This window comes from Protopterus annectens, chromosome 8.part0, assembly GCF_019279795.1.
Source record: "Protopterus annectens isolate FY-2018-M chromosome 8.part0, PAN1.0, whole genome shotgun sequence".
Lineage (NCBI taxonomy): Eukaryota > Metazoa > Chordata > Ceratodontiformes > Protopteridae > Protopterus > Protopterus annectens.
The window spans coordinates 930,902,563-930,916,284 of record NC_056741.1 but is presented as its reverse complement, the minus strand read 5'-3'; the positions used below and the strand labels follow the sequence as shown (position 1 = coordinate 930,916,284).

The 13,722-nt window shown below is 39.7% G+C and overlaps 1 protein-coding gene across 1 annotated transcript in view; it reads right to left on the bottom strand.

The window, feature by feature from the left end:
- The window catches only part of LOC122808362 (IgGFc-binding protein-like), a 251,858-nt gene that overhangs the window by 116,282 nt on the left and 121,854 nt on the right, over positions 1-13,722 (bottom strand). The window contains 3 exon segments of the mRNA XM_044079329.1: positions 7,825-8,103; positions 8,106-8,422; positions 8,583-9,156. Of these exon segments, the coding sequence (XP_043935264.1) occupies positions 7,825-8,103; positions 8,106-8,422; positions 8,583-9,156 (1,170 nt within the window).

Here is a 13,722-nt window from a genome sequence, read left to right as displayed (position 1 = left end):
CTTTGTTTGATGTAGATACATAGTTTGTTCCAGTGTATGGGAAGTCTCTGGGACAGGAATATATCCCTCCAGCATGTTCTGTTTATTGTGGTGACAAGGTTTAGGTCCCTAGAGGGTATGGCTCAGAGAGATTGGGATTTCTTTAAGTGGAGCATGTCCAACAGCTCTGGGTTTGACATAGCTTTGTATGTTAGGCAGAGATCACCTCTGGGTATGTGATATGCTATGGAGTAAAGCTGGAGTTATTTGAGACGCTCTGCGTAGGGCGTCTGTTTGAGGCCAGTAATCCTCTTTGTGAGGTATTTCTGCAGCCTTTCCAGTTGTTGTAGATGTCTTGTGAGGTACATACCAAAAGGGGCATTGTACTCTATAATGGGTCTAATGAGTGATGAGTAGAGGGGAACAATGACCTCTTTTTTTCCTGGATGAGAAACATTTTGTGAAGAGGTGTGCCACATAGAAGGACTTCCTGACTACTGTGGTGATGTTATTATCAAAGGAGACATTACTGTCCACCTGTGTCCCAAGGTCTCCTATCACACTTTTGGTGTTAAGCAGACTACCGCCTATGTGGTAGTTCATGGGTACAGAGTTTTTACCAAAAGGGTTGACAATACACTTTCTGGCATTGAGCTTGAGGCCATGGCTTTGACACCAGGCATCTGTCTCAGTGAGACCCTTTTGTAGGATGTCCACATCGTTATGAGTTTTGATTATGGCTCCTAGTTTGCAGTCATCTGTGAACATCATTAGCCAAAGACCTTCTGTGTTAGCCTGTACTTCTGAGAATTAATACCAAACAGGAGAAGATCCAGGAACCTTCACTTGTCACTGGTGTGAAGTCGGATTTGGAGTCTGCTACTTTCACAGTGTGGGTTCTGTCAGTGAGCCAGTTGGCAACCCACCTTGTGACATAGGGATTTATACCTAGTTTAGTGAGTTTATCTATAATTCCAGAGTGGGGGATGATGTCGGAAGCCTTGTCAAGATCTAGATAGGCTGTGTGAACCACCTTACCCTCATCTATGGCTTTGGTGACTTCTTCAAAGAAGTCTATCAGGTTTAGGAGACATGATCTGCCTTTTACAAACCCAAAACTGGGTGGGGTCCAGAGTTTGGAGATTACAAATGTCATTGTTTTTAAGTTCCATGATGATACATTCCATAGCCTTGCAGACCAGGCTCGTCAGGCTAAAGTGGTGGTAGTTCCCAGGGTCCATGGTGGCACCCCCTTTATGGAGTGGGATAACTGTCGCTGTGCACCATTCAGTGGACACAAAGCCTGAGGGGAGGCTATGACTGAACATGGTACTTAGGTGGGGTGCCAGTTCATTCTGTAGTTCATGTAGAACACAGCCTGAGATGTTGTCAGGTCTCATGGATGCTGTGCTCTTGGCTTTAGAGAGTATGTTTTTTACCTGTGCAGCCGTGATTACAGGAACTTTGCCTTCTTCCGGTATAGAGATGGGCCCTATAGTGGGTGAGAGGGGGGTAAATTTAGCACTGAACCTATCTGCCAGGATGTTGGCAATATCAGTTGGTTATGTATATTTAGTGCCATTGTGCTGTAACTCAGAGCAGATCTGAGTGTAGCCATTGAGATTATTGACATAGCTATAGTAAATACTATTATAGACCTGAAATTGTTCCTCAGGAAAATAAATTAGAAATCTTACTTTCCCAAAATATTAATGTGAATTCAAAGGAAGACAAACTTATGATCAAAAATATATTTGAATTTAATCTTCTAAACAAGAAAAATGAACTAAAAAAAGAACTAGAAAGAACAAAGAAGTAAGAATCATGAAAAACCTGATAAGGGGGGAGTTGTAATAATTATGGATATAATAATATAAAAGGTAAAAAAATGAATTTATGCTTAATGACACAGCTAGATATACAGTTGTTTCACTTGAAAAATGAATGACAAAAACATTTGATTTTTAAAGGTGACTAAACCAAAAATGCCCATTTTTTTGGATACCTAAAAATCCACAAATATGGAAGGACTCACCGCTGGCTCCTACCTATTCTCAGCAGATGGGTCTAAGACGCTATACCATTGTGCGTAAAATTTGCAAAAAAAAAAGAAATAATATATGTAAAAAAAAAAAATATATATAAAAGATTTTGGGGATCTAAAAAAAAACCTAACCCCCAGCCTAAGACAACTTGATTTTTATTACCATAGATGTGATGATTGACCTCTGATATGTATCTTCAAGGTTTAGGTGGTATATCTAGCTGTGTGTAGAAAATGTGGTTCATTTTTTTATACAAAAAAAACGGAAATGAGGAAAAGGAAAAAGATTTTATGAACACACTTTTTGAAAGCAAAAAGCTAAAAACAAACTATAAACATACTAAAAAGTCCAATTAAATATCATGAGGGGACCAACATTTGATTCGTGTTAACTATGCACTTTAAATTATAATAGCTATAGAATGCTTTGTGGCTGTCTTTAGAAACAGTGGTAATTTTGTTTTTATAACTAGCTTTGGAGGATTTTATGAGGGATTTCAGTTTTTACTGAGGCTGACCAGGGAGTTCGGGTCTATATTAAATTCTCGAAATCTGACAATGTCGAATCTGACATTGTCGACCTGAGAATAGCAAAAGTGCAGAACATTGAGTGAGTAAATGGAAATCTCCTTAAGGGGACATTTCCATTTACTTCAATGTAGTGCAGTCTTGGAGTGGCCATATTTAAGTAGCGGGGGGTGTGGGGGGTGCAGGGGGTGCAGGGGGGCTTGCCTACACTCTTTAGTTTTTTTTTTTGTTTGTTTTCATTTTCTTATGAACATTCGAACATTTCACAGTTCAATCACTAAAGGTGGCTCTTTAGTGGTTCGAACAGTTAAATGTTCGATGTTCTAATATAGACCCGGGAGTTCCTCCAATCATGGCATTTTACTCTTTTTTGCAACAGTTTCTTTCTTCTGTTGTAGAGTTTGTTTATGGCAGGGGACCACCAGAATGGCTTCCTTTTTTTGGAGGACAACAACTTGGTTCTGTTAGGGATTGCACACTCCATGCACTCATGTAAGTGCTTATAAAGTGCATTTGTATAGGTTTCAGCAGTCATACCTCTATTGTCTGTCTACATGGGTATCATGAAGTTTGCCACTTCTGTCTTAAGAAGCGTGAAGTTGGCTTTGGAGAAATTTTTTACGGTGGTTTCCCTAATGTGGGATGGGGGTGGAATGTGGATGTTTAGGGTGATTAGCTTGGGGTCGGCTCTGACCAATGAGGAATTGACCTCTGGTGTGGAACACCGGTTGCCAGTGTTGGTAATGACCAGGTGTAGGATACTGCTGTCCCTGGGGTGTGTGGATAAGTTGATCCAATGCACTGGAATTTATTAATTCCAGAAAATGTTAAGCAAAAGAGTTGGTAGATGAGTAGTTTTTCCAGTTAATGGTGGGGTAGTTGAAATCTCCCATTATTAAGGTGTTAGGTTGTACCCTAATATTTTCCAGTGTATCAAGAAATGAGGAGTGGGAATCCTGGGGCATATTGGGGGATCTGTAGCAAGCTACCATTTGGATTGTGGTCTTGCCCAGAGTTAGTTGCACTTGGATAATCTCGAATGCATTATGCTGAGCAACTAGCCTGCAGGTGTGGATATCCTTAATGAAAATGGACATGCCTCCGCCTTTAGTGTTTTGGTTCAGGTTAGGTGGCCGAAAGCTTTGGTATGAATTATAGCCTGGTAATGCAGGGGGGGCTCTCTGGAGCCTTGAGCCAGGTCCCTGCTACTGCACAGATGTCGATGTTCTCCATTTTAAGGAGTGCCTCGAGTGAGTGCATTTTGAGGTTTAGACTTCTAGCACTGAGTAGCATTACCCTCAGATTTTGCTTGCTTGTACCTGTTATGGTGGTGAGTTTGTCATTTGACCCTTGCCTCAAAAAGGCACTATAGGAATGGCAAGAGCCTTAGCCAGTATCCTGAATCCCAAGGGCGACAGGTGCAGGCCATCTCTGGCAAAGCATTGTGGTCTGTCGATCATGTCATCCCAGGCAGACAGATACTGGATCCCCTTAGAATGATACCAGTAGCTTAGCCAATTGTTGAAGCCAATCATTTTGTCCTTGTGCTGTGGTATTATTCTGGGTGAAGGCAGGATGCTACTCAGGGCTAGGGTCATACCTGATTGGGCTTCAGGATCAGACAGCTCCTTCATCTCTCTTTTCATGTAGTCCAAGGAGGTATGTTTCAGGTCATTCACACCAACATGGACAATGACAATGTCATATTTGTACTTATTGTGGAGTGCCCTGAGTGCATGCATTATGTGGCTGATCCTGGCACCTGACAGGCAGCTGACAGTAACTTTCTCCTTGTTTAGCCTGGAGAGTGGAACATCAGTGTGTCTGACTATAGAGTCACCTATGACTAGAGTGTTTAGTACGTTGTTATTCCTTATGTGCTGTGGTTGAGTGGCACACTGCATTTGTGGGCTATGTGTCATTTGGATTGTGTTGGGGGGTGGAGGTTGCTTGCTTTCTACTTTGGAGGTCTCTGTTGCTTGGGCAGATTTTTATTGAGAGCCTCCATGAATGTAGATGTGTGCTTTGTATTTCTATGTGTGTGTTTTGGTGGTTTATGTTTTGAGGGACTATGTGATGAGCGTGGTGTGGTGCAAGCATTTACCATCTCCTCTTGACTGTCTAGTCCAGTCTTGGGGGAAGAGAGCTTTGCTTCCAGTTTGGCTATATAAGTGCATCTCTCACAGGTTGTAGTGTTGGGTGGTAGGAGGAGAGAGTTGTCTTTGTACATGGGGCAATTGCTGCATTGCCCCAAGTTGCCCAGATTCATCAGGTAGACAGGAGAAAACACCGGGAGCTGACACTTAGACATGCCTGGATAGGTGCTTATTTATTAAGTACTAAAACCTGTTTTCCTCTAATCAAGTGAGGAAAGTTGAGTGCTGTAGCAATTAGTAGCTTATTTAGTGCTTACAGTAACTTCTGAACAAGTGCTGAGCTCAAAGAAACAGATTTGAGTGCTAGAACTAAAAAAACTGGCTAGTTCTACGGGAAAATTTAAAGAGCAGACTTTATGGCGCCAGGAATAGTTTAACCCTATCTAAGCGGCAGGGGCTCAGAAGCTTACAAACAGTCCTGGATACAGCAAATCTGTATCTGGACTATACTACTTACAGGAAAGGCAGGAAACAAGTTTAGATTTTTATTTTTTTTGTAAAGTGGAAAGGGAGTAAGGAGGAGCAGAAGATAACTCAAGGTTAAGAACTAAGTGGATTGGCCTTCTCAAATGTTCTCCCTGTATTAGGTAGAATGAGGTAATGACACTAAACTGGGACGAGTGTCCCAAATCAAATTTACAGTAGGGGCAGGCAACTGCAAAGCCCCCAAGTATAAGAACAGGATACCAATAGGGAGTGACAGTGGGAGACAGAACAAACAAACTCAAGCAGGTGCTTAAAAAATTTAGAAAATTTCCAGTTAATACCTCACACACAGTGAAACTAACTAGAAAAGTATGCAACAGACAATAAAAGTGCTATAAATAACTCATAAAAATAAGCAAAAAACAGGATACTTAATTTTATATATCACAGATCAGGGTTTGCTCAGTGCCCTTCCTCCGATTAGCTCAGTGTGAAATGGCAGCAACACTCAAAAGTTAACTTCTTAAGTAACAGACAGTTGAAACCTGAAACAATTTTAAAAAAAGCTCGAAAGAACCAATGAGGTGCTTACTTCAAGCAGAAGTCTAGGTAACCCCAATCATCCAGTGACCATAAACACTCCCCTTTCACTGAAATGCAAGAATAGCTCTGGCTAAACTAACATGACCTGGAAGATGTGCTCAGACACACAGCCTCTACAAACAAACAACTACACCCAAAACACAAGCCTGAATATGGACAATGCTACAATTACCCACACTACTTAGGTAAAAAAAAACTGCAGGAATGTTTATCACAGCAGAAAAGCAACAGTGAACCTTTAAATGAAAGTTTTAAACAGATAAAGGAGCAAGGAGACTCTAGAGAATGCTTTTAACTGCAAACAAGTAAGTTATATGATATACTCCTTGGCAGGAAATCAGAACATACAAACCCAAATAGGTGCTTAACAAATGTAGAACATTTCCAGTTTTTCCAGTTACTTCAGCCTTGGTTGGCAGCGATGGAACGCACACCCCATTTGTGCCAGACATCTCTACATCACAGTAGACAACATCCTGCCTTCTTGGTGTCACACTGATGGCAATGGTGCCATCCCCATTTCAGATTAGTGGCAGTGCTGACATCCTTCCTTTACACAGGTATATGTTATTTTGATTTTCTAACAGTATAATTTTCCATTTCTTGCCAGACAGATAGTCATGGTGGCTATGTTTTGTGGTAAGAATTCTGTTCAGTTATCAGTCATCATATCTGAGTCTGTAAGACTGTCTGCATAAAGACAGGATTTTTTTTTTTTTGGAATAGTATGTCTGAGATATGACTAGTCAATAAGGAAAGTAGCAGAGACAATGAGGCTTACAGGACTCTGGAAGGTATAGGATTGGGTGAAGAGAAACTGGAGATGGCCTGATTTGGGCTTTTAAGTAGTCACTAAATCATAGAAGTTTGTTATCAATGACAATAAAGAGATAATGAACTTGCAGGAATGTGAAGTCTGATTAGAAGACAAAGGCATTACCTGTGTCAGTGAATATAGATCCTGATGTTTCCTTTATTCATGACAGCATGGGTATTGTCAGAAGGAGAAAAGGGCAGCAATTTTGCTGTGTCCTTTGTTGAAGCCAAATCAGTTAACACTAAGAAGAGTGTCTGTCTCTACTATTCCATGAGTTAAGGAGCTAGTGCCTTTTCTAAGATGTTTGACAAGGCTAGCATCGCAGATAATGATAGTATTAGCCTGGAAATGAAAGATTAGTTACCTTTTGTAAAAGGATGGTAATAGCATATTTTCAGAGACCTTGGAATATTCATGTTGAGAAAGCAATGTTTATGATTTTTAAGACAGGACAGGAGAACACTGTGTCAAAGGCATGAATGAAGTTAGGATACAGAACATCATTACATTGTTGACCAAGTGTTTTTGTACTCCTTATCCACTTGTTTGTCGTCTGTGTCAGAAGGCATGAGGTAGGAAGGAGGAAAGTTGGATAAACTAAAGCCATTTTGCAGTAAAAGGTTGTATTAATGAATTGTGTGATAGGTGTATGTTAGTACAAGTCCCTCTCCACTCCTACTTAATTATTTGCAAATCAACAAAATTGCTTACATGACTTGCAATTTCAGGAGCAGACCTGGTGAGACTAACAATGCTTTCCACTTCCATCCAGACCAGGCAGATTTATGAAACCAATAAGTGAAATAAGACAGAGCTGTATCATCTGGCATGACTCCCACTGACTACTGGCTTGCAGAAAAATGTTATGACCTTTTACTCCACAACTGTAGTACTGTTTTGCAAAATAATGACCTTGTTTAATTTAAAATGGGACTTAAAAGGACAAAAATAAGACACATGTTAAATGATCTGTATTAGTTTCACTTGTACATATCCCAAGTAAGGGTTCTGTAAACTAATGATCTGTAAAACACCACAGAGTATTGCATTTATATTTAGTTTAAAACTACATTGTTACCTCCTGAAAAATATTTATCGCACAAAAATTCTCACTGACTCATACTGTCATAATAAGTAAGAACATGTAGACATGCAAGTGAACACCATTTAAAACATAGTGATATTTTTAATGTATATTGTGGAACTATCGCAACTGGACTTCAAAGCTTTTTATGGAGGATATTTGATACATAAAATTTAGAAATAAATACCTGAATCTGATATGGATATTCCTTACTGATGGTTATTGTTGTATTGTATACTTCAATGAAGACCACCTTTGTTACTGATACCACCTTGCTGCCTCGGTTGTCATTTTGTACTCTGATCTCAAATGGGGTGAGAGTGGGATCGTTAGAGCATACACCAACTAATCTATAAATACAAGTGCCCTGAAAGTCATATCTTTTTTCATCAAATGTGGTATAATGTGGATCTCCAGATGCAGAACATTTAGCAAAATGTATTGGTAGCAGTCCTGAACCCCATTGACTATGTCACACGTTTCACTGGATTTACACTTAGTGGGCTTGCACACCACCATTCCAAGGTTGGGATCACAGCGGCAGCGTATGTGACATTTTTCATCTTCCCAGAATTCTTCATTTGGATTGTAATAATGCCCTTGGTATGTACACCCACAACTCTCGATTGCAACACATTTTCCAGCACTGAGAACATATCCAGGATTACATGTGCATGTTTCCACACATGGATCTTTGCAGGTTGATGGAGCAGTGCGATTAGAACAGGAAGCAGGGCAAGCATTTCCACATGCTTCATAGTGACTGTTGTCACCGCAATCCAGTGCTAAAAAATGTAAAAGGTAAAGCTGCATGTTATAAAATAATAAAATTAAATACTGAGCAGACAACATGTTCTTATTAAGGACAAAAGGAAAAAGTAAGAAAAAGTATAAAAGAAAATAAGTAACAATTGCAGAAAATAAAGAATGGAAAATAAAACTTACGGCATCCAGCCTGCTTTCTCCAGTCATATATAATTACTCCATTCTTTCTGCAGGTTGCTGCATATGAATTCAATGCTTGGCACAGAATCTGCTTAGCTCCATTATTTAAGCAAACATCATAGACACAGTTGTCAAAGAAACTGTCAGAGTTCACTTTTGAATGACATTCTCTGAAAGGACCATCAGTCTTTTTAGTTAGTAGACCACAATAGCCTTGACCTTCATAGAGCTGCCTCTTTGTGTCATCACATGTAGGGCAGACACCCTGACAAACATCAAAACAGAACTTGTCTCTGTCCTCCACTTTCCAGCTTTTAGCCCATTCTGTTATGGATGATATTATTGTACCATTAGGTGTCATTCTTTCATCGTTCACATTTCCATTGTAGTTACCAAGCAGTCCACATACATTCTTGTAATAGCTGCTAGATATAGTAACATAGAGATACCAGTTCCAGTCATATGTCAATCGGAGGCCAAATGCCGTCTCTAAGACAGCATTATGTCCACTCTGGTAAAGACGTAACTCACCATTCTCTAACGTTACAGGCAAATTTTTTGATATATCATTTACCTAAAAAGAAGAAAGCCATGATATTAGTTATATCGTGTTATATATCTTACATATATCAGTTCATGTACATCTGTTTGTCTATCTATTTATATAACCATCTTTCTAGCTACTTTTTAAAGAGACATTGTAATGACAGTTTTATGCATCAAATTAGGTGCTATTTATTTACACTTACAGATGTATTTGTACATTTTAGAACTATTCTATGCTCCACCAAAATAAAATAGCATTTTCTCAGTTTTGAATTAAGCACTGACAGGTCAGGATAAATATCATATCAGGTGACATAATCAGTATCACTGATTCATCCTATTTCATTTCTAAAGCATTACAGAGCCAAAAACACATTAATGTAGACAAATCAGCAGCAGCCAGTGCAAACATTCAGAGATTATTTCCAGGATAATCATAAGGTGATGAGGCGAGAGGGGTTTGAGTCTCACATGGGGTAAATGGCTAGACTTAAATTGTCCCACAAGAGCAGTTACGCTAATACTAATCTATGAACCTAAGAACAGCAAACAGAGTGGGCTCTATTCTTAGAAAAGTAACGTATGACAACAGGTGTCTGCTTTAAGATCAGATATGTAAACCACTATAGAGATGTGAGGAGGAGATAGCTGTCCCTTGCCTGAAAATAGTAGACTGCCTTTGCTTCCTTGTTATTTGAGTGTTTGAGAAAAAAGAAAAAGAAAAACTCTTTAACTTAGAATTAAAAGCAACAGTAATAAATAGTACAGAACTTCAGATATTAATCCCTCTTCTATAAAATACTGAAGAAAAAAACTTGAGCAAATCAGAGAAACAAACAGCACTGGTTACAAAAAAAAAAAAAACAGTCAGAAATGTTTCATTGTTGTTTGAGTTCAGGGTGGGAAAACATGAAAATGATAGTGTAGTAAGAGAGAATAGTTTCACAGATGACAGAAAAAGTAATGTGGTAAACACAGAAGTTTTAGAGATGACAGAAAAACATCTAGACAGTGGTTAGTTTACTAATAGTAATTTTTAGATAGGTTGGGCAGCAACTGAGGTACAGATATGACAAACAGGATCCTCGTGTTAATGCTATTTTTTTAATTTGCTAATTTGCATTTAATGAGTGATTGGATATATTATGCAGATAATTCAGCAGCTCTTCATATATATATATATAACCTAGTAGAAGGAAAGTGACAAATTATTTGTCAGTAATTAATCATGTTTCCTCTTGCTGCTGCTGCAAAAGGCAAGTTTTTAAACAAACTCACATTTCTAGCAGGTTCATTGCTACTGCTTCTACTGGCAACTCAGGAAATACAATTACAATAAACTTTAGCAGGAGCTAGTTGGCAGACTAAAATGTACTGATCAAATGCTCTTTCAGCGGAGGAGCCTGTCCATAACACTGCAGTCAGTATATGTGGTTTACTAAGCAGAGCCTACAATACCCCCACCCGCTTGCAGGATTAACAGCTGTCTGCATGTTTGTTAGTATTACGATGGGATCTGAAGAGCTGGGTTACACAGACATTTACCTTGCAGTGGCCTCTTTGTGGTAATTGACTAGCTCAAAATGCTGGCTGCACAACTGGCAAGTGAAAAACTCATGGAATGCTCATCCTTATTGTATGAAACTGCTCCCTGGATAGAATATTATATAAGAGAATGGGGGTTAGTAGTGGGGGGGCTGGCATAATGGTTAAGGTGTTTACCTCACAGACATAGGGCTTAGGATTTGATTCTCATCTTTGAGGGAAATTGCATAGGCTCAAAATGGCCAGCAAAGGCGTGTACTAGTACTTCCCTAAGAGCCTACCTATAAAAAGAATAAACACCAAGCTGTAATCCTCTGAAATCAATTAGCACATTAATTAATAAATAAGTAATGTTTTACTTGTTTGTGCTTATTTTGTATATACTGAGTAGATCTTAAAAACTGAATTCTGAAAACCTCAAAAATACTGGTAAATGTCTGATATTCTAATGTTCTATACACTGGGATAGGTGATAATGAATTCAAATTAGATTTTCATATGCCTTAACTGATGTTGTTGAGTAAATACCAGAAATGTGATACATGGTTAAGTTTAAGTCAAAAGGGCATATAAACTAAAAGTTCTTTGCAAAAATCAGCAATATTGCCTTCTTCAGTCATTCAAAGACAAAATGCATTTAAGAAATGAAGTAGTGGTAGATACCTCTGTATGTTCTGAACATTCACTTAAAGACAACAACTATCTGTCTCTGGAGGAGTGGTCTCAGCCCAACAACTAGCAGTTTATTGGCCGTTTTCGGCTAATTCCTATCTCTTTCAATCTCCCTGCCTTAAAACCCGCATTTGCATGGTTTTGCGCTTGTATACAACTCAGCACAGCTCCTTGTGGTGTCCTGCAGAGTGCTACAAACAGCAAAGAGACAAAAGAGAGACTTTCAACTGATTAAGTATTTTTTCTCTGCATTTTTTCCTGCAACTGCAAATTCTTGCCAACTAGTGAGTTTCTAGCATATCTGTGATCTAACAAAACTATTTTTGCTGTATACTCTACTATTTTTTACTGTTTGCACTTTTAAAGTTATTTAAAGTCATTTTTGTGTTGTTAAACTGTTGTAGGCTACACACTGAAATGTGCTAACCTGTTCTAAGCATTTACAGTGTTTTTTGTGTAAATTTACTGCCTTTCTGCAAAAAAACAAAAAAAAATAAAAAATACTTGTTTCCCACCTTTTCTAAGCTAGACTAGTCCAGTTTTCAGGTTTTGCTGAATTTAGGGCTGTGGTACAAGTTCCTGTGTTAGCCATCTCCTTACTTGGATAGGAGGAAGCGTCTCTGTTCACCAGTGAGAGTGGGGAGCCTTGAGCAGCCTGTCTGTCCCTGGAGGAGTGGTCTCAGCCCAGCAACTAGTAGTTTATTGGCCATTTTGGGCTAATTCCTATCTCTTTCAATCTCCCTGCCTTAAAACCCACATTTGCACAGTTTTGTGCGGTTTTGCACATCGCGCAGCATCACACAGCACCAGTTACGCATGTTTTAACTATTCCCGGCTCCACGAAGTCTGCTCTTCATTTTTTCCCTTAGAACTAGTCAAACTCTTAAATTAAGCACTCAACCTTCCTCTTACAGTCCAGCACTTGCTCTAAATTTCTCAAGTAAGCACTAATAAACACTAGCACTGCACCCCCCCCTTATACTCTATAGAGTACAAGGCTCTCTATTCGTCCCTTGCAGACAATCCATAAAACAGTTCATTAAACTATTCAGGTATGTCTAAAAGGCAGTTTTAGGTCTATTCTCCAGTCCAGCTGGTGAATCTGGGAATCTTGAGGCAATGTTACAATTGCCTCATGTACACAGACAACTCTCTCCTCCTTCCAACAAACACAGATGTATGTGAGAGATGCAACTATACAGCCAAACTGGAGGCCAGGCTCTCTCAACCCAAGACTAGAACAGTCAGTCAGGAAAAGGGAACCACTTGCACCACACAACCAGTCTCACATAGACCAATTGTATCTGCATCAGCAAACAACACACATAAACACACAAAAACATACTCGGAGGCTCTAAATAAAAATCTGCCAAAGCAGCAGAGACCTCCAAAGCTGACATCCAAGTAACCGCTACCTCACAACAATATTCACATACCACATACTTCACAAAGTCAGTGTGCCACACAATCACAGCCCCTAAGGCTAAATAACACACCAAATACACTTGTAATAGGAGACTCTATTGTCACACTGACGTCCTGTTCACCAGACTGAACAAGGAGAAGGTCACTGTAAGCTGCCTGTCTTGTCGGGTGCCAGGATCTGCCACATGACACAAGCACTTAGGTCACTCCAAAGCAAGTACAAGTATGACTCTGTCATTGTCCATGTTGGTGTGAATGACCTGAGATGCACCTCCCTGGACTACATGAAAAGAAACATAGAAGAGCTCTCCGATCATGTAACCCAGGCTGGTATGACCCTGAACCTGAGTAGCATCTTGCCCTCACCAAAAATTATGCCACAGTATAAAGATAAAATGATCAATTTTAACAATTGGCTAAGCTATTGGTGTCATTCAAAGGGGATCCAGTGTCTGTCAGCCTGGGATGAAATTCTCGACAAGCCAAGTTGCTTCGCTAGAGATGGCTTGCACCTGTCACCCTTGACTTTCAAATACTGACAAAGGGTCTTGCCACCCCCATAGTGTCTTTTAGGCAAGGCTCAAAAGACAAACCCACCTCCACAGACAACACAAGAAACAAAAAACTGAGGGTAATGCTACTCAATGCCAGAAGTCTAAACCTCAAAATGCACGCACTCAAAGCACTCCTCAGTATGGAGAAAATCAATATCTGTGCAATAAGAGAAACCTGGTTCAAGGCTCCAGAGAGCACCCCAGCACTACCAGGCTATAACTCATACCATATCTTTCGGCCTCAGAACCCAGACCGAAATACAAAAGGCGGGGGTGTATCCATCTTCATCAAGGATACCCACATCTCCAGGTTAGTGGCACTGCACAAGGCTTCGGAGGAGGCCTCGGAGACCATCCATGTGCAACTAAAAATGGGCAAAGCTGCTTTTCAGTTTGTA